We start from the raw sequence: 25,987 nt of genomic DNA on the forward strand, positions 1-25,987 counted from the left end.
CCTGAGTAGCTGGGATTCTATGTATATTCAGATAGAACAGTGTGTGTGTGTGTGTGTGTGTGTGTGTGTGTGTGTGTGTGTTACAACGTACAGTAGCACTGATGACTTGAGCCCTCATTCCAGCAACCTGGTCTGAACTGGGTCCCAGCCAGGGCCATAGGACCCTGTCATGGCCAACAGTGTTCTAGGGTAAAGGAGTCCAGATCTCTGGGGCTGATTACAGCTCTCCAGGAATATCCTGTGCACTGGGAGGAACAAGGCCATTATGCCCAGCAGGAAAAGCTAAAGATCTGAACTCCCAGCTCCCTGCTAAAGGCACTCTTCCTTTGGGACCTGTCTGCTATTTACTGACTTACCTAGGAAGGGAGGTCAGAGTAAGGATGGGGCATCCTGGTTAGTCAGGAGTCAAGAAAGAGCAGTACTGATGTAAATATTTAGGTCTGGCTCAGAGGTGTGGAGCTGTGAGCTCCTGGAGGTTTGCTGAGTGATTTCCTTCCCTCTGAGGGACTTTTCTGTGATAAACAACCGTGTCACAGGTAACAGTCTTTTTGGAGTGCTGAGTGGCCAAGGGTGCTCATGGAGACCTAGGGAAGTGGCCGGAGGGGCAGGTTTGTGTGCTCAGTTTCAGACATTTTTCTAGTTCATGCTGAATTTGCAAGGAGTTGACCTCAAGAAGTTTAGAAAATCAAGTAGCAAATAGATTTGCACAGTATTTTAAGCCACCACTATTTAAAGCTGAATGACCCTAGAGATAAACCAGTTCAGTCTCTTCCTTTTAGAATGATGACTGAGACTCCAGGATACATGATTTGCCAGGAGCCAAAGGGGCCAGTTGCAGGCCCAGCTCCTGCTTTTTCCTCTCTGTCAGGAATGCCTACCAGGTCTCTGCAACAGGATTCTCTGTGTAGAAAAAAAAAAGACACATTGAGTATAAAACCAAGGTTTCAAGAATTATTTTTGTAATAATTTACTTGTCACATAATAACTTGAAGATAATAATTTACAGTTATTAAGAAAGGTATGCTCAGCATACCTTTAATCCCAGCACCCGGGAGACAGAGGCAGGCAGGTCTCTGTGACATCGAGGCCAGCCTGGTTTCCATAGTGAGTCCAGGCCAGGTGGGGCTACAGGGAGACCCTGTCTCAAAATGACAAAAAAAAAAAAAAAAAAACACATTTAACTACTGTGGTCAACTCAGAGCTCCTGAGCTAATGTAAGGAGGAAAAGCTGGGTCATGGCAGAAGAGTCCAATCCCAGGAATTCAAGAACAGGAAATAAAACACAAGCTTCCCCTGAGGGGTTGGCCCACATTTGGGTGTCCCTGTCACAGATACAGAGTTTGTCTCTACTGCCCCCAGGCTATAGGCACAGTCTAGCCTATCATTGTAGTAGTTGCTCCTCTACTCCTATTCAGCTTCCTGACTCCACCTAAGACCCTGTCCCATTTCAGTTCCCTGTCCTCATCTTGGTTACCTGTCCCATTTCAGCTGTCCCCATGTCAGTCCTCCATTCCCTTCTTGGTTTCCCTGCTTCCATTTGGTCCCATGTTCCTATCTGAGTTCACGGTGACCCCATCTCAGTTCCCCAACTCTGACTCTTAGCCAATCTGAGTCCTCAGTTCCCATATTAGTCTCCTGCCCTTTCCTGGTCCTCTCTCCTCATCTTGGTCTCCTGACTCATCTTGGTCCTTTGTCCCATAGTCCCTTGACTCACTGTGGTCTTTTGTCTGAATTTCAGTGTCCCATCCCCATTTCAGTCTTTTGTCCCCCACCCACATTTCAGTGGCCAGTCCGAATCTCCGTTCTTAAACTTGCCTGTCCCCTGCACCGAATCATCCCCTCCCTGTCATCTGCCCCTCCTTCTGTCCCTGGCCTTGAGCATGGTTGTGTTGCAGTGCCATCTCTATCTCTCCCTGAGGACCTGTTCCAGTTCCTTCTCCTCTAGTAGCAGATCTGCAGCCACACAGGATCCAAATGCCTCCTCCCTCTCTGGGCTTCAGTCACCCATCACAGACTAATTCTGTCTCACCCCAGTTTCAAACTCCCAGGGAACAGTGTGACCTGCCTGGGCTTCAGCTTTTCTCCCCATCCTGGATGTTGAACTACTGTGGAAGTGGTTGCCTGTGGCCAGGTGAGCAAGTCTGCTGTAGCTCTATGCTAAACACTTGGTTGTGCTAATCCCCTTCAGTCCACACAGCAACCTCATGAGCTATACAGTAGATATGTAGAAACTCAGGCCAGAACCATCAAAGCCATTGCTGGTGACCCACTGCCAGGACAAGGCAGAACTGGGAACCACCCTTTACTAACAGCGCCATAGTGTCAGGTTGATGCTAGGATTATCTGAAGTTAATAAGATCCGGGTTTAGCAATCACCCTTATCTGCAAGGCCTGGGAGTTCCTTCCAAAACTTCCAATGCAAGCCTAACTCCTTGGACAGTGACCTGCCCCCTATATGCTATGGGTCTTTCTACTCACCCTGTAACATGGCCACAAGAGCCAGAGTTCATCTGTCCTGTGCTTATGCTCAGGTGGCTGCTTTTCATGGACACTTGTGTTTTGAGGCTCCTGTAAAGTCAATCCTCCTGAACACAAGCACTGTGGTACTGCAACAGTCAGTGTAGTAAGGCTGGCCACTGACTAACTAATGGTCTGGTTGCACATGCAGTAGGGATTCCCTGACAAACGGATGACTCTAGTCCTGGGAAGGACAAAGCCATATGGTGAAGAGAAGGGTTTTGTTATAAAAAGCAGGGTGTACTGTAAAACTTTAGAATTCCTTATTTGGGGAATTTTCCATTTAATATTTCCATACTGCCGTGGACTGCTAAAATGTAAAGACAGCTGAACTGCAGATAAGAAGGAACTGCTCTGCCAGGTGTGGTGGTGCACGCCTGTAGTCCCAGCATTTGGGAGGCAGAGGCAGGCGGATCTCTGTGAGTTCTAGACCAGCCTGGTTTACATAGTTGAGTTCCAGGACAGCTGGGGCTACAGGGAGACCCTGCTTCAAAAAGACCAAAAAAAAAAAAACAAAAAAAAACAAAAAAAAAAAACTGCTGTGCATCAGAATGTTGCAGTGCTTGTGAATGCCACTGTCTTTTGTACCTAGGCTATTAGCTTGGGTTTGGTACTAATTTCTAATAAACCTGGACTGGAACATGCCTTGTACTCACTAATGGTCTTCTCAGGCTTGGGTGTAGAGGAGGGAGTTCATAGAAGTTCAAGACTTTGTGGAAATACCTAGGAAGGCTTAAACATTGCTATCTTGTAGAATCTTAAAAAATACTCTGGCATAATTGATCGATAGTATTAACTTGTATTTTCACAACCACTGGCATCGAGAAAGACTGCACTGACCTAAGGACCACAAGTATGTTTGGGAGGTGATTGTTTCTGTCCCAGCCTTCTTGCCTAGATAAGTACTTGCATTTTGCAAACTTGCCGTGATGAAATCTAAGAACCAAGAAATGCAGGGTGGAAATAGGCTTAGTGGTAAGCACCCTTCCATTTCCCCCACCCCTCCTTGTTAAGATTCTTGGATCTGCTGCCAGGGCCTTAGAGGCATCTGTAAGCGTCCACATAAGTCACTAATCCCCCACTCATTCTGTCTCCATCTGGCAGCTGCTCCTGCACACCCAGGGATGGGCAGGGAGTGGCTGTTGGGCCTGCAGCCGCTGGGCCTGCAGACCCCACAGAGGCATGTGTGTCCCTGACACTGAAGCCAGCTACATTCAGGGACTATGATTCAGGGGCTCTCTCATGTCTGCCAGCTTTGAGAGGCACAAGGGAGAAGAAGGATATGAAGCTAGAGGTTTTTATGTGCTTGAGAGCTTTTTCTGCCACTAGTGCTGTTTTGTCTTAATCAAATGTATGGTTTGTCCAGAGTCTTATCCAGAGTCTCTTTTTAGGCTATTTAATTCTTTGATACAAAACAGCACTGCAGCTTTTGCTTGGAATCACATTCCATGGAGAGTCCACATTTATGGTTCTGGCCTGTGACTAGAGGTTGGCCTGGGGCAACCCTGATACACTCCCATCCCTGATTAAGGAATACACTTAGAGCAAGAGCAGCACCTAACAAGGAGGGCCTCTGGATTACCACCAGGTTGGCACGGGGACATGTGGACTCAGTGCCATGGAGTTGTGAGGAGATTGTTTAGGAAGTAGGGGTTTCCATTGAAAAAAATTAATGCACAGCATGAGTCCATTTATGTTCAATTATTTGTGTGAATGGGTAGGGAAAATACATTGAGATTAGGTGATTAAAGATACTAAAAACAAATACAATTCTCTATCAACAATCAGATGATACACTGCCAGACAGATGAAGAAACAACAGTTGCAGTTATGCTTATAGGAAATAAGATTCTATTTGGAAGTGAAGAAATCAGCAAAATATCCCTGGCATGTATGAGACCTTTTGGAGATAGGTAAGGAAGGACACATATCAGGCCAACACTAGGTAGTAGGAGAAAAAGGGGAAAAGTGACCCATGTCCTTTTTTTAAAAGCCTGTTTATGTTAACTTACTAAAACCAGCACACACTTTTGTAATGAAATACTTAAAAGATAAGCATGTTGTTTGTATTAGTTACTTTCCTATTTCTATGACCATAATACCTAACAGAAACAGCTTAAAGGAGGGAAAGATTTCTTTTGGATCGTGGTCTTGGGGAGATTCAGACTGTCATGGTGGGGAGGGCATAGCAGCTAATTTTATGGTATCTAGAACATGTGATATAGTTTGTTCACATCACAGCAGACCAGGGAGCAAAGAACAATTCAGGAGCCAGGACCCAGGTCTGACTTTCAAAGGCCCATCCTTAGATGACCCACTTCTGCAGCTAGGCTCACCACCTAGCCACCAGCTAGAGAACAAGCCTTCAAAACATGAGGGAATGTATCTAACTCAAGCTATAAAATTTGTTCTACTGAGGAAGTGGAAAACAATTAGACTCACATAGTGGTTGATTATTTCAACTGTTATTTTTAGAAATACAAACGGCAAAATCTTGATGAGGAAATGGACATCCTTTCCTGTGCACAGCCATTCATTCCACTCCTGGAGCAGACACCATTGCTTGGTTCTTGCCACAGGTACACAGGCGTGCCCGGGCACACACACACACACACACACACAAACCCCCACCCAAATGGTACCGTGATATAAACAGTTTTGTGTCCTAGTTTAGAGTTAAAAATGTGCATAGAGAGTTATCCTTTTTCTCCGGCTGCCTGGTGTTGCATTGTGGGAAGCAGTTTTCTGCTAATGCATATTTCAGCTGCCTGTAGTCTTTTGCTTCATATGCCTTCAACATATGTGTATATACCCAGATGATAAATATCTTAAGGTAGCATCTACAACTTCCTTTCCAAAGAGGAAGCACAGACATATTTCCTTCAGAAATGTATGAAAGAGCAAGATACTCTTCACAGACTAGGTGCTGCTTTAGAGGATGTCATATGAAGGACAGGCACAGAGCTCTTAGAGATAGAAATAGGGAAGGTATGGTACCTGCAGTGACTTCTCTATAAACTCCTCTCTTTCCAGAAGTTATTTTTGCTAAAACTTTGGTTTTAGCTAGCTGCTACTTTGTGCCAGGTAATAGGACTGGTTAGTTGCAAAGGTCATCGTTTAAATTCTTTTAGCATTCCTATGAGATATACAGTCAGCACTTACTACCCATAATTCACAATTGAGAAAACTGAGACTCAGGTCAGATACCATCCCAGAGGTCACACAGTGAGTTAGTAAGCCTGTAAGCCAGCTTCTAGACAGACAGGCAGGCAGGCAGGCAGACACACATATCAGTTAGAAATCTCTGTAAGTTTTGCATTATGACAATTCTGATTATGCACTGAGCAATGAACTTAGTTATAAGATCAGTTTCACCTAGGTTGATGTGTGACTCTTTGACTTTGTGCCTAAGAAGTTCCTTTAAACAGTTTTGTGCAGTATAAAAGGAAAGCTTGCTGTCAGGTTTATGTACAATGTTTTAATATAGTCTACAAAGGGGCTATATTCTTAAAATTCTTAGTCCACTAACTCCAGAGTAAAAGACACAGCCTTGCTCTAAATGCTGGTTGAACCTCCAGGCTGGCCCACAAAACGCACAGAATCGGCAGTGTTCTAAAAGATGCTGGTGGCCATAATTTCTTGACACCTTCAGTCTCCAGTATAGTACAGGGCTAAGACTGGAGATAAAAGGGCTAGAGCCACAGCAGGGGAAACAGGAGAGGCACAAGCTCACATGTGTACAGAGGAGCAGAGCTTGGGGGCACTGAGGCTGCCATAAGGCTGGGCTGAAACGAAGGGTAGCCAGCAGTAGATGCCCCACTTAGGTGGCACTGTTAAAAGCCAGGGAAAAAGTGATTCAAACAGGAATGGGGCCAGTTGTTATTTTTCAAAAACAAGTGTGTGTAGTTAGTAACTGCCTATACATTTTCATTTCAAATAGCTTCATTAGACTAACCATCTCTGATACCGATGGGCTTTACTTAAGGAGCTTAAACATAATTTGGTACAATTTCCCAGCTTAAGAAATAAAGTGCTTTTTTGTAACTTCCGTAAAAGCCAGGGAAATTTTCCTCATAGATGATAGAGACTATTATAGTAGTTATTCATTTTTCTGTTCATTTTCTCAAAATGGTATAATTTTCAGTGCTGGGGGAGAGAAGATAGTGTTCATTTGAGGTGATTTTGTGACTCTGCAACTAACTCCCTGTGTGCCTTGATACTGAAGGGAGCCAGTGTCCTCATCTCGAATTTGCTCTCCTGGAAGTTTGGTGAAATAGTGTTGGTGAACTACAGTTTATGGTTCACACTTAAAGTATAATATTCTTAACTTTGTAACAGACAGGGGATCAAAAGAAAGAAGAGGACAAAGGCTAGGCTTCCCTCTGTCTAGTGGATTAGAGGTAGGGGATATGTATTTACCCTAAATGCCAGTTTTTCCATGTTCATCCTTAGCAGTAGTCATTATGTGTATGTCCATATCATTGCTGCCACTTGATAGTTTATAACCATTAACTATATTTAGCTCTTTTGACCTACAACATTTAAAAGTCATTGGTGAATAGTGTCTTTGTTATTAGATACTAGGTAGTAGATGGTACTATTAGTATAAAACTACTTATCTGATTGTGTCTAGCTCTTACTTGCCTTTGATCCAGCAGGATATCCTTTTTCTTTGTGCAGCTATCACAGTGAATCACAAATAAAATAGCCACATAGAGATGTTGACAGGTGAACCTCAGTACAAAGGATGCTGGCAGATGTGGCACTTCTGTCTTTCCACAGGTGTGATCTCTGAGATCTCCTAGTTCTATAGCATGAGACTCATGGGGGAATAGATGCAATTTGTTATTCCTAGACTCTGTCAAGCATTTAATTTTCTTGAAGAAGGTGGCCACTATGATCTGAATGTTGGTATCCCCCAAATCTATGTTTGGATCTAAGACTACTGCAGTGATACTGAAAGGTGGGGTCATTTGAAAATGGTTAAGCCACAGGGCTCCCACTCTTGTGTGGAATAAGAGTTCTTATAAAGGATCTTTTTAAAAAATATTTTATTTTTATTATTTTTATTTTATGTGTATGAGTGTTTTGCCTGCATATATGGGTGCAGTGCCCTCAGAGTCCAAAAGAGGGCACCAGATCCCCTAAGACTGGAGTTACAGATGGTTGTTAGCTGCCATGTGGGTTCTGGGAACTGAACCCAGGTCCTCTTCAAGAGCAGCTTTATTTTATGTGTATGAGTGTATTGCCTGCATGCATGTAAGTGTATCTGTGTTGTACAATGCTTGTGGAGGTGAAAAGGGGGCATCAAATACCCTGAAACTGAAGTTATTGACTGTTGTTAGCTGCCTTGTGGGTGCTGGGAATGAAATCTCTGCAAGAGCAGCCAGTACTCTTAATGGCTGAGCCATCTCTCCAGCCCCTTGTTAAGGATCTTGAGTACTATCTTGCCCTCCCTCCACCACATGAGGACACAGCTGCAAGGTGGCATCTGTGGAGGAGAGAGTCCTCACGTGACCAAGCCCCCTCAATGAGGTAGCTTCTTGAAGCCAGGCCTCTCTGCTGACCCCTACACTTCTTTCCTGGCCCAAGCACGCTCTCATGATTGTATTCTTTGCTTTCTCTGCCTGTTTGGACTTCAGTTTGGATGCCTACTGCCTCTATTTGCTATTTGAGATGTAATTGAGAGATAAAGAATTCACTTTTGAGCCAGGCATGGTGGTATGCATCTGTAATCCCAGCACCCAAGAGACTAGAGAGACTAGCTGGCTAGAAGTTTCAGACCAGTTTGGGCTCCATGGTGAACCAAACAGAAAAGAGAATTAATTCACCCTTGTTCACAGTGTAACTTGTGATCGACAAGAATAAGAAGAGCAGGGTTTCCACTTCTTCATCTAATCTAAGGCTTTTAAAGCCCTCATGAGTGCTTTATGTTTAAAGTGGCCTCAACTCCAGGCTGAATCTTCTGTGACTGGTAACCTGCCCTGCCTGTGCCCACCTCTAGGCAGCATTCCTGTGCAAAGTCCTGAACTGCAGCTGGATCAAGGTTCCTTCTGGCCTTGACTCACTCAAATCTGTGGTTTTTCTGTGTCCACCAAGCCCCCTTAAGAAAACTCTACGCTCTTGCAGCCCCAACTTTCATTTTCTCCTTCCTCCCTTCCTCAGGGGAAAATGAAGTTGCAGAAATTCCTGCCTTCTTCCTTGTTAGGAGATGAGAAACAAATGCATGTTTCTGACCATCCCCAAGAGTTCCCAGCCCCTCTACCACAGTGTTTCAAATTTCAAGTCCTAAAACTTCTTTAATTTTTCCACTGAAAGCTAATGCTGGAGGGAAAATGTTTGAATCTGAATGTTGCTTTGCTATCTGCATCAAAGTCTCAGAGCCTGGAACCCTTCCCCAAAGTGAAGTAGGTGTCGGGCTATGTAAATAAAGAGTCATCTTTTGAAAGCACTGGAGGCCAGCAGAACCAGAGTGTGTTTTATAATCCTGCCTGAGTTTAGGAGGGGAGGGCTGAGTGGGATCTGGGTTTTCCTCCTCCCTGTACCCAGTCCCTTAGCACACTTTGATCTGTGATGCTTGTCTAATCCTCAGCCAAGTCTGCTGGAACTTTATCCAGAGCAGGAAAAAGAGAAATAGTTTTCCTTTCTTGGGTGGATTTGTATTTATATAAACTCTTAGCCATGAAAACGAGCCAAGTGGCAGGCACACGCGTCTGAGGGGAGGTGTATAAGTGAATGGTGGGAAGAGGTAAGGACCCACCACTGCTCCTAAGCCCCCAGATGGATGAACTTGGGTCAGATTACATCTAGGCCTTTCAAGGGCCAAGGAGAACAGGATGGTCCTCTGCATGTTCTAAGGATGTGCTATGGGTAGGACCAATATAGCGCAGCAGGAGCCTGAGCCAGGCACTGACCAGCCAACTCTGTCACAGCTCCAGTGTATGCAGTATGTGCACATACATTGCTGTAGATAGTAAGAAGTACATATGAATGAGCAGCTCCTGTTACACCATTGGCCTGGGAAAGCAATGTGGTAGAAGTCTTAGTGTCCTCTGTAATATCAACCTCTAAACCTGCTGCTCAGAGTCCTACTGTTGATTTACATGCATGAACATGTTGCAATCTTCTGGCCCAGTCTTTCCTACTCCTTGTGTGGACTTGAGTTTATCACTTGTTTGCCATTGACTGTTAATGATTTCTCTCATATCCCCCTCTCCTAAGCCTCACAATTCTCCCTTGGCTCTGATTTTCTGGGGCTTGAAGTGACTAACTTTTACACTTTCTAGAGAGTTCTCATTCAGAAAGAGGACCCTTGTCCTTATCAGTTATTGTAATTTGCATAATATCTGGGACCGGTAAAGATGCCAAGAACAGCAAGTTGAAATAACTTGGACATAAGATGATCTTTTAATTTCTTATTGTTTTCTCTTTTTGAAGCAAAAGCAAAGCCCTTCCTAGGAGGTGACTCAGCTTCCTGTAGCGTTCCCTTGAGTCCTTTCTTCTCCACATTCATAAGCTCAGAGTGAGCCATGTCCACCTGCTGCTCCAATGTGTTTATTCTGGGCCCAGAATACTGATTTGTGTCAAGACTCCAAAGTGGAGTCTTCCTCAGTTTCATTCGCAGACACCCTTGGGATGCTTGGATTAGAAACTTCCCTATAGGTGAATGTCTGGGATGATCAGCTATAAGGAAGAGAGAGGAGGGAAGAGGAGAAGGAAGGGGGAGAAGGAGGAAGAGATGGACAAAGTTGGGGGGGATGAGAAGGAGGATGGGGAAGGGGAGGAGGAGAGGATAATGGGGGGTAGGAAGAAGATAACAATGAGGAGAAGGGAGAGGAGGAGGAGGGGAAGGAGAAAGAGGAGCTTTTATACTAGAAAAGCTAGAAAGTGCTAGAAACCTGAGTGGTGGAGGAAAGGGAAGTTCACTTTGCTAAGGACAGGGAAGCACTGAGAACTGGAAACAAAAGAACCAAAATAGGAAAAGAGCCATTTTGAAGAGGAAGAAGTTTGTAATGTGATTTTGGAAAAGCACAAGTGGAGATTTGAAAAGAAATTTCATTAGTATTTTCTCCTCTAGTTCTCCTGGGTTGAAGTTTTGCTATGTTTTTCGGAGGAGATGCTATGATCCAAGGCTACAACTTTTTTTCCCTCTTTTGATCTTGAAGAATATGTACTCAGTACACTCACATTACAATAATGTTCACTCAGAATACTTATTATAATTGGTAGCAAGCACAAAATAGGGACGTCATGAATGCAGTAGTCTCGATGTGCTGGTTTAAATGAGAACTATCTCCCACAGGCTAATGTATTTAAACATGTGGTCCCCAGTTGGTGGACTGTTTGGGTAGGCTATGGAACCTTCAAGAGGTGCTGCCTTGCTGGAGGAAGTATGTCACTGGCAGGTTTTGAGGGTTTATAGCTGTGTCCCACTTCCTGCTCACTTATCTTTGCTTCCTGTATGCTGCTGAGGTGTGATCAGCCAGCTTCCTGCTCCTGCTTCCATGCTTCCCCACCATGATGGACTCTAACCTCTGGAACCATAAGCCAAACTAAACTCTTTCTTCTGATCATAGTGTTTTATCACAGCAACAGCAAAGTAACTAATATACTCAATATGTATATTCTTTTTTAATTTAATTTTTTTTATTTTTTTTGAGACAGGGTCTCTCTATAGCTCCAACTGGCCTAGAACTCACTATGTAGAACAGGCTAGCCCTGATCTCATAGAGATATGCCTGCCTCTTCTTTCCAAGTGCTGGGACTAAAGGCATGTGGCCACCATGCCCAACAATATGTATATTCTTATAAGTACCTTTGTAAAGAAATACTGAGATGGCAGAATTAGGAATGGTTTATGTCTTCAACTTTATCTTCTATTTTTTTTATCATCATCATAAATAGAAAAATAGGTTTCTAGCCAGGCATAGTGGCTCATACCTGTATTCCTAGCACTTGAGAGACTAAGACATGAAGATCACCAAAAGTTTCAGGCCATGCTGGGCTACTTAGTAAGTTTCTACCAGCCTGGGCTACAGTGTAAGATCCTGTCTTAAAAAATTCTTTCATTTATATTTTAATTATGAAAGAAAAGCTTTTGTTTTTTAAACAGTAATTTCTATTGTCTAGGTATCATTTGTAGACCACCCAGCACATAACTATTGTCTAGGTATCATTTGTAGACCACCCAGCACATAAGCAATCAGCACTGATCTCCCCTGCCAACAAGCTAGTGAGAAGCTTTGTTCATGAGGTCCTGTCACAGGAATTGATTCAGAAAATGTCACCTATGCAAAGAAAAAGCTAATGGCAAATCTACCTGACTACAAAATTATCACCACTGCACCACCAGTCTGCTTCCATTCATGTACTTGGAGATGGGGCTGTGTGCCCTGTGCATCAGAGTAGAGTGCATTCTCTCACATCTGAATGACCTGTTCTCTTAGCCTTTACTAGCTCAACTTGCTGATCTTCATCCTGCTTCAAATCAGCTCTTCTCCCTGGTCTCCGTGTGGTATCTTCCTATTCATTATGAGCTCCTTCACACCCTATCCCCATATGAAATCTATAAATGAAAACCTTTACAGATGGTTTGAGTCTTTCTGAGGTTACCCATTGTTGATCTACAAGAGTCTTGGATGATTACTTCCTGGACCAAATGAAGCTCTTTGTTCTTTAGTGCACCTAAGATACGTGGTGTTTCTTCTCCTTTCTTGTCCTTCAAACAAGGAAGAAAGCTTTATGTAATTAGTGAGCAATGTTACCATAGGATCAGTCAGGAAAAGCAGCCTGTTTGCCCCATGGAAACCTGCCATACAAGGACCAGTGAAAGATGGTGGTTGCTTGTAGCCACTACACTATTCATCAGAAGAGTCTGGAACTCAATAGGGTGGGATCGCTGTGAGTCACCCAAGTGATCAAGATTACAATCTCTGTTTTTCTTTCTGTTGTAACTGTCACCTGTCATCACTTTGGAGGGTGCTCAGAAGTAGTTGAAGAAAACAGTTAAAGTTCAGCTCAGTGCTTCCTGATAATCAGACATTAAAGACTCACTGAAGATAGGCCCAGAGCTGTCTCCCAAGATGTGAACCATCACCTAAATTCCCAAGTGACCTGACCATGTTTGACATATCTTGAAGAATTGCAGGGATTTATGATGAAAATGAAGTCACTATTCTAGAAGAAATGGTGTCTCTCTCTGTACACTAGGCTGGCCTCAAACTCAGAATTCCTCTGTCCCAGCCCCCTGACTACTAGGATTACAGGAAGGTGCCTCCAAGACCAGCTTCTGAAGTTCACAGTTTTTGATCCTGTAAATTTTTGCAGTTCCATTTGAATTCACACTATAGGCTGTGTTCAGATACTAAGCAGCCTGTCCTATGTGAGTAATTTTAGGTGGAGCTGTCTGAGCCAAACCCTGTGACCCTGAAATGATGCAACCTTGGATTCCAGAACTCTGTGAGAGAATAGGTGACCAAGCTGACTTATCAAGGGGCCAGTGGGAAGATCCTTATTGAATCTGTGTGTGCCCCAGTCAGTTTCCCAGTGAGCCCAACAACTTCCTCCAGAGGGTTTTGAGGGTGTTATTTCTAGCTCCTCTCCTCCTGAATTTAGCAGCAGCCTGGGAGGAGAGTAGTTTTTCAGGGACCATAGTCAGTGCCCGTCAAGATCTCGGGAAGTGGGCTGGAGAGATAGATTAGTGGTTAAAAGCATTGGCTGCTCTTCCAGATTCAGTTCCCGGCACCCACGTGGCAGCTGACACTCATCTTTAACTACAGTTCCAGAGAATCAAATGCTGTCTTCTGGCCTCCACAGGCACCATGCACCAGGCCCATGGTGCACTTACATCCATACCTGCAGGCAAAATACTCATACATACACATACAATAAAGTTTCTTTTTTTAAAGATCCTGGTAAGTTCAACAACATGCTTGCCCCTGTGTTAGTTACTTTTTTCATCACTTATAGAATAACTGGCAGAAGAAACTTAAAGGAGAAGGTGTTTATTTCATAGTTTAGACAAGGTATGGTGATTTAAATGTTGGGACCACCTGCTGTCCATGACAGAGTATGACGTGGTCACATTGCTGCAGCAGACAAGAAGCAGAAGTTTGGCTCCAAGCAGGGCCAGGATGAAATCATCTAAGTCTGGCTCCCAATAGCCCACATCCAGCAGGTAGTCCATGTGTCCCAATGATGGGCTACATCCCACAGCTTTCCAAAACAGCACCACCATCTGGGGACCAAGTGTTCAAATGTGAGTCTGTGGGGGTGGGGGGGCATTTTACCCTTAAACCATAGTACCCTCAACTTGTTCCCACACCCACAAAGACAGTTTATGAGGGATTTTTGTTGGCATCCAGAGACAACCCCTGGCCTGCATCTGTCCATAAACTATTCTGTCTGGGGAAACCCAACAGCCAAATTTGCCATCCAGGGGCCTGCACCACACCTTGTCTGACAAGATCAGAATCTCAGCCTCATGGAGGGCCACCCCCACGGATACGTGATTTTCCCCTGAATATTTCTCTCTGCCTTTAAAGTTTTCTTCTGTTCCCTCTTATTGGTTAATTCCCCTTTGTAAGTAAGTTTATGTTAAGCCTTACTCTGGTTTCTCTGTCCTGGCTAGACCTTAATTGAGCCATGCATTCATTTGTTCACTCAGTCTCTCTGTGGTCTGAATGTTGGTGCTTCACACAAATAGCATGTATAAATTTTATTTTTAGTTAACTTCTAGACAGTTTTTGTTGTTTCATAGGATATTTATACCTTACATCATTATCTTAAATCAGATTATTCATACTGAAAAAATATGTTAACTTTCAACATTGTGGTTTGCATTGTTGGTTTGATTTTTTTTTTTTTTTTTTTTTTTTTAGTAATGTGTAAAAAAAATATCTATTTTTAATATTTTGTTTTTGTTTTTGTGTTTCTTTTTTTTTTTTTTTTTTTTTTTTTTAGTATTTTATATAATGTGCCCAATATTAGAGAACTCTGATTTAGGGGGAAAAAAAAGGTTCATTTCAATGATCTGCCACTGATTTAAAAAATATCCAAGCCAAGTGTGGTGTCACATGCCTTTAATTCCAGCACTCGGGAGGGAGAGACAAAAGCAGGTATATCTCTGTGAGATCTAGGTCAGCCTGGTCTCCATAGCAAATTCCAGGCCAGCTGGGACTAAAGGGAGACCCTTTGTCAAACAAAAACAAACAAATTAGAATTCGCTTCAAGATTTATATGGAACTGTCAGTCTTACATTCCTCACTTACTGCACAGCACACCATCTCATGGTGTGTTGTAGCTTTTAGCCTTTTCCCCATTGTTGGACATTTGAGGGTGTTACTAAGTTTTTACCATATTATAAATTTTTGTCTTTAAGAAAGGGCTCTTTCCTTTAAGCAAGTGTGTGTGTGTGTGTGTGTGTGTGTGTGTGTGTGTGTGTGTGTGTGTGTTAAAGATCAGAGGAAAACATATGGGAGTGGATTCTCTGCTTCCACCATGTGGATCTCAGGATGTTAGGTTTGATGACAAGTGCCTTTACCCTATGGGCCATGTTGGTGACTCAGCTTCCTCTTCTATATAGTGAGAATAATAATTATTGTCCATATTTTATGTGATTGTTGTAAGGATTTGTTAATATACATACAGAACACCAAGCACACAGCAAATGCTTATTTAATATCCATTGCTTCTATGGCCATTGTGTTTTCTTCCTGAGTTAATTTAGGTTTGTTTTCAATTCAGCATACATTATTATGATAGTAAGTTACCATATGTATACCAGTTTCCATTCTAATAATGTTACCAGATGTATTGCATTATCACAATGAAATATCTGCCACAAGCTACTTTTGAAGTATAGAGAGATTTTATTTAGGGTCAGGATTTTGGAGGTTCAAATTCAAAGATCAAGCAGCTCATTGGTTTGTGCCTGGGGTAAGAGCAACACACCATGGTGGGAGCACATGTCAGAGCATGTGCTTACAGGGAGCAGGAGGAGAGGAAAATATTTAGGGCCTTTAATTCCACCAGCATGCGTGAGGATCCCCAAAAGCCTCACCTCTTAAAGGTCTGCAGCATCTCCCAGGACTGCCACCCTAGGGGGTACATGTGGACCTTTGAGGAGCACCCATCTAGGCCATAGCACTGGGTCTTCTGCTTTGTTTTCCTCATTGCTCCACTGCATCTCCCCTGAATGTCTTTAGGTGCTGGCTAGTCAGCTGGGGCAGACTGCTTTGAGTCGTGTCCTCTCTGAACAGTGAGTTCTGCAGCTCAGAGGCCCTGTCTTAAATCAGGGATCCACATCTTCTGCAGTCCTCATATAAAGCAGGCAGATACTCCACCAAAGAATGTGCATTTATTAAAATCTAGTTTGTGTTCAAATCAAGGCTGATTAGCTCCATTATTTTACTAGACAATACATGTATTTTGAAGCATTCTTCACATTTCTGTTAAGACAGTTTTTTCTTATGTTCTCAGTCTAGGAACTATGCTTGTTTCTTAAGCGCAAGGAATGCTAGAACTGTACAATAGATTATTGGAGGCATGCTTGTATTTGAGATTATGAACCATTTTGTGTGTTCATTTGTTATTTATTAGCATCAGGAAATTTTTTCTATCTTTGTGTTTTACTTCTATGTATATCAACTCACTTTTATTTACTATAATGAAATACCCGAGGCAGGCTAACTTTGTATTAAAAAACAAAACAAAACAGGTTTATTTAGTCCATAGTGTGGGGTGCTGAAAGTCTAAACATCACGACACAAACTCTGGCAGTGCTCTCTTTGGCTCCCTTACCTCATGCAGATGGCAAGGCAGGACCACACGTGGGAAGACAGATCACATAATAAAACTAGAAGCCAGGGGCTGGAGAGATGGCTCAGCAGTGAAGAGCATTGGCTGCTCTTACAGAAGACCTGAGTTCAGTTCCCAGCACCCACATGGTAGCTAACAACTGTCTATAACTCTGGTTCCAGGGGGTTTGATACCCATTTCTGACCTCAGCGGGCCATTGCACACACATAGTGCATCAGCCAGATACTGTTGACTGAGTACTCTGAGCAGAGACTCCTGTGGGGCTGGGCCTTAGGATAGAGGGAGGGCAGGGTACCCAGGTGAGAGAGGGAAGAAAGGATGCCCAGTTAGGGAGGACAGGGTGCCAAGAAGGAGAAAGGCGGGGTGCAGGGATGAGTTAAACTAAGAGAAGGAAGCTAAGAAATGGAAATCGCTGCTGCTTTTAAGGAGCTAAAGATCTCATTGCAGAGAGACATTATCCAGGGTGTGCGGAGGGTCTGATTTCTTTTAGGTATTGTGGTAATCCATTAAGTTGATCACCTGTTTTTACTAGGCCCTGTTAGTCTTGACATAATGCCACATGCTTTAGGCTCAGCACTCAGACCAGGAAATCCTCTTGCCTGGGGAGGCTGGGCTACTGTCTAGCTCTTTACTGGGTTAACACCTTGAGCCTGCCACATGTCCAGATTATTTGCACAGGGCTTTGTTGAGAGCCTGCTAACTCGGCTCGAACCCAATGTTCCCAAATCCTAATTATGAGCTCCTCATTGGCAGCCCTGCCTCACTGGCCTCTAGGGAGCCTGGCATATAAAGATTTCAGGAATCAGCCTGGAAAGGGAGATGAGTAGGCTCATGGCCGATGATGCTTCCTTTGTCTGGAGGGCAGACATTCCCTCTGTCATAACATGGGAGCCCTGTTCATGGTGATCTCTGAGCATCTTGGCAGCCAGAGCTGGAGCCTTGCAGCTCCTCCATTCCTGGCTGCACCATGTTCTCTGTCACCTTTCCTTTCCTTACTGATTGCCTTCTCCCTCCCTGTCCCAACCCCAAGTGCTGTATTTCTCCATGTAAACCAGTCCCATTTTAGGGCCTGTTTCCTAATGTATTTCCCACTCTCTTCTTTGCAGGGGAGCTGCTGAGCCAGCCCAGGCCAGAAGGAGTGGCAGAAATCATCTGTCCCAAGAATGGCAGTGAGCGTGTGAATGTGGCCTTGGTTTACCCACCTACACCTACTGTGATCAGCCCCTGTTCCAAGTAAGTTCACAAAGTTCCACTGGCCCCTGCTCCTTGCTGGTGATTCTGGCTCTGTAGGTCTGATAACTCAAAACCAACTTCACCTGCATGTGTGCACACCTTGCAGAGTTCCCCAAGGGCAGACATGTCACATGCATCAAAATAGAAACTGTTGTTTCCCCTTTGAGTGTGTGCCTGGTAGTTTACTTTGCTGATAAAGAAAAAAAAAAAAACAAATTAATTGTTTTACAAACCACACAGTTCATTTAAAATGTACAGTTCATTGGTTTTTAGTATATTTGCAGGTATGTGCAACCCAAAAAGAGTACTCCCCCCATATCATTTATGCAGTTTTATTGAAAGGCTCTAGGGTCTGTCTGAACCCTATATTTGTCCCAAGTGAGTTTTTAACTGTTATTGTAGAATTAAGTGGGCCTCACTTCAAAGAACAGTGAGGGACCATTAAATAAGAAAAGTCTGCAGAAAATCTATAATGATTCAGTTTTGCAGTGGGGCTCTGATTCTCTAGTCAGTCTCAGAAAAGCAATGACTGTCCCAAAGTGGACTTCCAGGGAATGCATACAGACAAACCCATGTTCACACAGAATGCGTGCTTAGTATTTTAGATAAGGTACACCCCGTTTGTTTGAGGTTTTTATTTATATATTTTTATAGCACTAGAAACCAAAAGTTCTGCTTTTAAACTGAGATGAGGGACTGGAGAGATGGCTCAGTGGTTAAGAGCACTTGACTACTCCTGCAGAGGATGTGGATTCAGTTCCCAGCACCTACATGGAGGCTAGAAACCATCTATAACTCCAGTTCCAGGAGATCCAGTGCCCTTTTTCAGCCTCTGTGAGCATTGCACTCATGAATGCACTTATACACATCCAGGCAAAACACTCATACACATAAAATAAAAATTTTTAAATGAGATGAAATGCCCATGTACTTGGTAAGGCAGCAGCCTTTGACAAATCTTGTATTGTCTCATTGTCTTAGTTATAGCTCCAACATGATATATTCAGCCAAGTGTTCATAACCATGCAATAGACTTTAATTTTTTTTACCCTGATTGGTTATATAGAAGTCCCTCTCCCACGGATAAGCTTTTTTAAAAAAGAGTCTAGAAAGTTGAATTTGAGAAATACGACTTCTATATCATCCAATAAATGTAGGGAGGAAGACAAGACCAGGCTCTCTTTACTAGGCACTTGCTGTCTAGCCACACATTAGGAGTGTGCAAAGCCTCGTTTTCTCCAAACTGGGTAGCTCATTAGGCAAAAGATCTTTAATCCACCTGCTAGAAACTAGCCCTGAGCACCCAAGCTAAGCACATCTCTAATGCTGTATTCAGAATGTTCTTATCTAGCATGTACCCAGCATAATCTGAGGATGCTTTTCAGATATTAAAGCAGGATCATACAGGAAATGTTGTTAACTAGCCTGTTCCCTGTCCTAAATATACCAAACTCAGAAATTTTCTTTTTCTATTTTTTTTTCTGTTTTAGGATGTAGTTGTATATTAATTTTTTAATTAAATTTTTGTGTATTTTATACAGAACATCTCAATCACTCTTAATCATCCTTATACTCCCTTCCACTGGCACCTTCCTATAGCTCACCTCCCCCACTGGAATTTATACATTCTGTCATTTGTCTTAAGGCCTATTGTGTCAAGTTAGTGTCCCCAGACATCCCTCAGTGCAAGTTCATTTACTGAGGTTTAGTCAACCTATCTAGAGTCTCTCGCCTTAGGATGATCAGCTCTTCCTCACCCAGCATTAATCGGTTGCCAATATTTCTTCAGCTAAGATTGAGGTCAGCTGTTCATTTCCCCAGTTCTATGCTGGGTTTTTGTCTGTTTCAGTTTTGCCTGGGTCCTGTGCATGCTGACATCATTGCTGTAGGTTCATATGAGCAGGGTCCAAGGAGCTTGTAGGACTCTTAAAATCTTTCCACCCCTCTTCTGAAATGGTCCCTAAGCCCTAGGTGGGTGTAGTACAATATAGGAGTCCTTTCCAAGGACCAGCATTCTGCTGACTCTTAGTCTCTACTCTTTGGCCATTTGTGACCTTTTGTGTTCCTGGCCCTTTGTTGCATGTGGGAGCCTCATTAACGAGAATTAAGATATTTATTATTGTCTTCTTTACCCCTTGTTTTGTGTCCTCTGAGCCTTAGGTATAGAGCAAAACCTAGAAATTTTCTAACTTTGGAATTTGAGTTTGTGCATATTGCTCCCTGCCTTTCAGATATACCCAAACTAAGGATAAACGAGTGTTGTAGAACCATACTTTGTATTGATATACATTTCCCTGAGTCACCACACACTAATCTATTGTTTCCCATGAATCCATGCTATTCAAAAGGCAACACAGATATAGGAGTTAGGTATCCATCTATGGCAGAAGCCCCAGTGGCATGGACCCAGAGTTGTCAGGGTGTTCCCATGACTGTTTCTTGTTCTGCCACAGAAAGACCCAATTTACCAGCCTGAAAAAAGTATTTTCAGTCTCTCCCTGACAGTTTATTGACTCTAAATGAACAACCACCTTTAAATGTGGGGGTCATTGGAGGCCCCTTGGTTCAGGCCTTGCTAATTGGTAGAGGGGGCATCTCTGGGGACTGAACCATTATTGACCTAGCAATCTGAATATTTTATTTCAAAACAGTTCTCTTAAAATGGATAGCAACTTTGCAGGCTAATTCTCAACTCTAGATGAAGGACTGTTCTCTAATTAGTAAAGTTTCACATCTTTAGCAAGACTTATTTTTTTAGTGTAGAGGCAAGGAGAAATGATCCCTTCTATGACTGTCTGAATAAAAGCTATGCCTGTGTGATCCAGTCGGTGGTCCACAGCCCTGAAGCATCCACAGCTCATAGCCCTGAACACTGAACAAAAGCAAACAAGCAGGCTGACCAGGCCCAGTGGACAATCTAAAGCATGATGACTGACAGTGTATTTAAAGTTGAGGGGTAGCAGTCAAAGGAGGTAATCATTAAGTCACATGGGTCTAACCAGAGGCTGAGGCTTAGCATCCTGGTAGGCACCAACAGTCTGGAGATTGAGCTGCCATGTCAACTTAAGCAACTCACTACAGAGTGGTCGTCTCTCTCTATAGCCATAAAATGCAGGCAGGTGGACAGGACTGGATTTTCCTCACTGGGCATGTTCATTAGAATGTCATGGGAAACAGACAGGTATGAGTCTTTCAAAAGACTCAGAAGTCACCAAGTTGGTTCTAATATGTGTGGACTGGATTTCCATCTCCAAGATCTCCCTGTCTCTAAGGGTGGCCTCCTTTTCCTGTTGGACATTTCTCAGGTCCAACTGCAAAGCGGAGCCTGGTACGTGCTACAGTGTTGTCAGCCTGTATGGGTCCCCTCCACCCCTAACTGCCCACTCCTGGCTAAAATAAACATTTCATTCATTTTCCAAGTCAAGAGTGATAGGAAGACTGTCCTCATTATGCCGGGCAACAGGTGTCAACTAAATGGGGTCAGGACGGCCAGTGAGCACAGACAGAAAAGACCTTCCTGGGAGTCAGATTCAGTGATACAGCTCCATTTATTCAGTGGGGGTCAGGGAAAAATATAGTGTGGAGGGAGCAGCCAAAGCTTCAGCTGATAGGTGTTCATAGTATGCTTTATTTACATGTGGTAGGGGGATCCTATCATCTGGCTATAGGGAAATGCCTAATTATCTTATAGAAAAAAACCTGGGGGCAGTTTTATTGCCAGTAACTATGCCAAAGGTCATGTTCAAGATAAGGCCAGGCATCCATGCTTGTAGGCACTTTCCAGATAAGTCAAGCAGGAAGCCCCTGCTGAGAAAGGAGTTGACCTGAACAGCAGGGTTCCCCAACATCTCCCCCTGTTTTGTTTTATAAATTAAGTCTCATCACAAGCTTTAAGAGCCAACTCATCTATCTCGGGAGAATCCAAAGTCTGATAATTGACCATGACCTGATTGGTAGTAATTTTAGCAATGGTGACAATTTGTAAGAAATTGTATGAAACAGGGAGCAAGCATCAAAATAACACAGCATAATCATGGGGCTATTGATATTGTAACATTCCCCCTTCTGAAGAGGTAACCCCAAAATCCTTTTTGGATAAGAGCTCCCAAACAGTTTTAATGTTTTGGGCCCTTTGGACAGAGGACTTTGTCAAAGGGCCCAAGGACATGTTGACTTTTAGCCAAGAAAGAAACTGGCTACTTTTCCCTAGCTGCCTAGCCAATTTCTATCTCCTATTCTTATCATACCACCCTCTACAGAGGCTTATCCAAATTGCCAATAGGAAATTGGAACGCAGACCATTCTGGCTTCTTCCATGCTGAACAGGGACACAGGGTGAGGCAATTGGGGTACCCCCTTTCAGTGGGTCTATCTAAAAGACTCCCAAATTGCATGACTCTTAACTATAGGGAGAAAAGGAAGGTGCTTGACTGGTGCCTGGGAGATGTGAAGGAAAAGTAAAAGTAAGAGTAAAGGCAAGAGTAGTTAGTATTACAATTTCTAGGCAGGGAACCAGAAAATGTCCAAATTAAAGTCCATTGGAATTTGTTGATGAGGGCTCCCGAAAGCATCCATCTAATGGGTTTCTCCTCATTTTTCTTTTTTTTGTTAAGGCTGGACTGATGATTGATGAACTCAGGATTTGTTGTCAGGCACTTTGATAACTGTTGGAGTGGATAGAATCAGCTCCTTCTTAAATGGCCTCTAGATAGGGAGAGAAAACAAATTTAGCCATCATTTTAAAACAATAGTGAGTTGTCTCCCCTAGCTACAGGTGGGCCCTACAATGTTGCAGACCAAGATTTGAAGTCTTACATCTGTGCAGCACTCTCCTATTAGGAACATAATCACCAATGAGAAATAATTGTCTAAATAACATCTTATAAGAACTTAAGTCTAATGTCTGGGGTGTGTAATCCCTTGAATTCTTAAAAGAAATACACTGATGACTTTAATCTTTGGTTATAGTTTCCTTTTGGGTGTTTAGGCCGTACAGTTGGCCCAAATAAGCCAATATATTACTTTTAAGGTCATATGAGGATCTGTTCCACAAGGGTCACATGGAGGGGAGCCCCTGGCTCCTCAGGCTTTTCTTTACCAGTTCCATCTATGTGAAGATAAGTCAAGAGGTCCTGCTTGACCTGGGCTTTGCTTGGAAGCATGGAGGAAATGTTTCCTCTGTGTTGACCTTCTTCTTTGCAGACTAGACACTGGTTCAAGTCCATCTTCTGGGGTATCCATGGCCTCCTTGAACAAGAGGAAAGGTGACTCACCAAAGTTACAGGACATTTTGAGAGATGCTCCATAGCCCCTGGAACTTGTTTGACCTTGGAGGACAAGGAACAAAAAATTGTCTCTTTAAGTCCCTCTGACCAGATTAGTATAGGCCTCAAAGTCTGGTTATTAAACATCCAAGAAGGTTAGTTACACCAATCTGGTACTTTTAATTACCATGTGTTATGTAGATAGAGGTTGGGTAAAACCCAAACATTTTTAAATAAACCTTGATGAGACATCTTTAAACTAGTTGACTAAGCTATAACCTTAGAAATTTTAAGATCTTTTCCTCATGCTTGATAAATCGTAACAAACCTACATAGACCTCCATCACTTGCTTAGGCTTTTTTATTTTTAACAAAATACCTCCATTCCTGTATCCTTCTAAGATTTTATCTTACCATTCTTTTTCTTAATAACCATGAGACATAATAATATTAACAAATAAACATTCCATCTGTTATGAGAATTCTTTTTTGGGGATATTAAGCAATGTTTTTTCCCTTTTTAGGTTGTAGTATCAAACCAATGTTTGATTCCATTGAAGTTTTTCTGGGGAGCCAATAAATTTATTGAGCTTAGTTACAGAGATGATTGAGGGCTTGCTGGGGTATATGAGTGACCTGAGAGTATTTACACTGGAAAGCCTTAACACAGCATGGGATCAAGCCTTTTCTTTCTAGTCTTTCCCAGATAATACACCTTAGTCCTCCCTAAACTCAGAAGAGTATGTATGATTAGGGCCAAATTATACACAGTTGGTTGGGAAGAGCAGCTGGATACTCAGGTGAGGGTCCAATGACCCTATTTACCCCTCCTCCTTTAATCAGATACTTAAGTCCACAAGTCCAATTGTGATGATCTTTTAGTGGACACAGCTGAAGTCATGAAGATGGTAGTTGTTTGACTCAGAAGAAAGTAGTGTGTATCATTGTTATTAAAAGAACATGGAATCTAAATTATATATAAAATAATGTAATAATATTACCCATGTACATACTGTGTTTTATAATTTTCCAGGTAAACCTTATAGAAAACATAGGACAGTTAAAAATCTTTTACCTTTTGTAGTTTAGAGAGTGGTCTACCAAAACCTTGCTTTAGGTGGAAAAAAGAAATTGGCGCATAGTTAAACGTTATCAAATTGATGTTTACAACCTCCAGCATAATCAATTCAGGAAAACTGTGCTATAACCCTGTTTAGACTTTTAAGTTATTAAAATTTAATAATTTTAATAACAAATTATAAACAAATCTATAAATAAATTTACCAAGAAATTAATATTTTACCTCATATATAGAGAGATGAACAATTATCTTAAATATATTATTATAATGTATAAACTTTGAGATGTAATCTCTCTATAAATAAATTGACCAATTAATATTTTACCTCACATATATAGAGATGGACAATTATCTTAAATATTTTATTGTATAAATTTTGAGATGTCCTTTTAAGCCTTGAAGTAGGTTTTAAATAACCAAGTCTCCATTAAAGGTTTAGAGATATTTTATATAGACTTGGAAAATGTTTATTCTATATAAAACATATCTAAACATGAAGATAAATTGCACCCTGGAGCAGAAGCAATCATTCCTTAAAAGTTAATTTATATTTTTAATGGGAACCATGTTGTAATTTAACAATTCTAGTGTACAAGAGAACTTGCAAGTCAATTTGATATCTAATAAATTATTATTTAATAATTGTTTTATTAGTATTAAACATAAATCTATACATTCATAACAGTCTCATTCAATAAATACTGTGGTTAGACACAATGTCACAACAAACCAGTTTCAAAACCAAGACCTATTACCCTGATGGATGTTTTTGATCAGATGTATATGAAAGAAACTCTTAAGCCAGCAGTACTTTACATATACATCCATACACATACACACACATATATATACATACATACACATATATACATATACGTGTATGTATGTATATGTATGAGAATATCGTCTCAAAATGGCTGTGTTGGACAAAGCTATACACACTGATGAGGTAGATGGAATGAAGCAACTGGTACATATTTAAGCATTATCAAATTGATGTTTGCACCTTTTAGCATAATCAATTAAGGAAAACTGTGATGCTTTAGTTACTGACTGAGAAATTCTAGGTAGAAGATGTCTTTGAAAAAAAAATCTATCCTATTGCTTATTAAGTAGTTAAATTTATCTTTGTATTTACCTTACATTTTACATTAGTCTGTGTTAGTGACCAAATAGAGAATTCAGTTCACTATTTTTACTATAGACAGTAATACCCTCTGTTGCAATTAGTTTACACACCTTAGCTGTTTTTAATTGTGCAGTGTATTTACTCTTAGGCTGTTTTGTTCTCCTTTTCTTGTCACAGGGGGTCAGGGGGTCAGGGTCAGGGGTCAGGGGGCTACCCTGAGCTAGGAGAAGTTTTGGAGAACATATTTTGATATAACAAGCTTGAGTCTGAAGTGGGAGGGCAAATCCCATCTCCAGAGTCAGAGTCTCAGTGAGCTTAAACAGCACATGACAATTTGCCAATATAATTGATACAAAAAGGCATTTGTTCTTCTTTAGCCTAAAAGTTTTTAAAATTGTTTATCCATATTTTACTTTTTTTCAGCTAATTATATATTTAATAACAACATACTTAGAAGAAGCATTTCATTACAACAGCATTGACATCCCATCTCCAGAGTCAGAGTCTCAGTGAGCTTAAACAGCACATGACAATTTGCCAATATAATTGATACAAAAAGGCATTTGTTCTTCTTTAGCCTAAAAGTTTTTAAAATTGTTTATCCATATTTTACTTTTTTTCAGCTAATTATATATTTAATAACAACATACTTAGAAGAAGCATTTCATTACAACAGCATTGACATATTCAATAACAATTTCCAGAGCTAAGATATATCTCTTTCAAAATTGACTGTAAATTTTTAGGTTCACAGTTGAATTAATACAGTTATACAATATTGAACTCTGTATAAAGCCCATAAGACATAGATTTCAATGGTAATGTTTTTCACATCTACTAATTATTTTTTATCATCATTTTTTAATTTTTAATAACTACATGATTAGAAGAAGCATTTCACTACAGCTTTAACATATTCAGTAACACACTCCAGAGCAAGAGTAC

The 25,987-nt window shown here is 41.8% G+C and overlaps 1 protein-coding gene across 3 annotated transcripts in view; it reads left to right on the forward strand.

Annotated features, from left to right (window-relative positions):
• The window catches only part of Mfhas1 (malignant fibrous histiocytoma amplified sequence 1), a 113,079-nt gene that overhangs the window by 64,892 nt on the left and 22,200 nt on the right, over positions 1 to 25,987 (forward strand). For 2 of the 3 annotated variants that reach the window (XR_607489.2, XM_008839642.2), the window contains exon 2: positions 17,442 to 17,568. Coding sequence is in view for 2 of the 3 variants with exons in the window: in XM_008839642.2 (XP_008837864.1) it covers positions 17,442 to 17,568 (127 nt within the window). In the remaining variant the exon portion in view is untranslated. Of the gene's footprint in view, positions 1 to 17,441; positions 17,573 to 25,987 lie in introns of those variants that run through there. The other variant, XM_008839643.2, reaches the window with a different exon arrangement.

This window comes from Nannospalax galili, unplaced genomic scaffold (genome assembly GCF_000622305.1).
Source record: "Nannospalax galili isolate Female #2095 unplaced genomic scaffold, S.galili_v1.0 scaffold319, whole genome shotgun sequence".
Lineage (NCBI taxonomy): Eukaryota > Metazoa > Chordata > Mammalia > Rodentia > Spalacidae > Nannospalax > Nannospalax galili.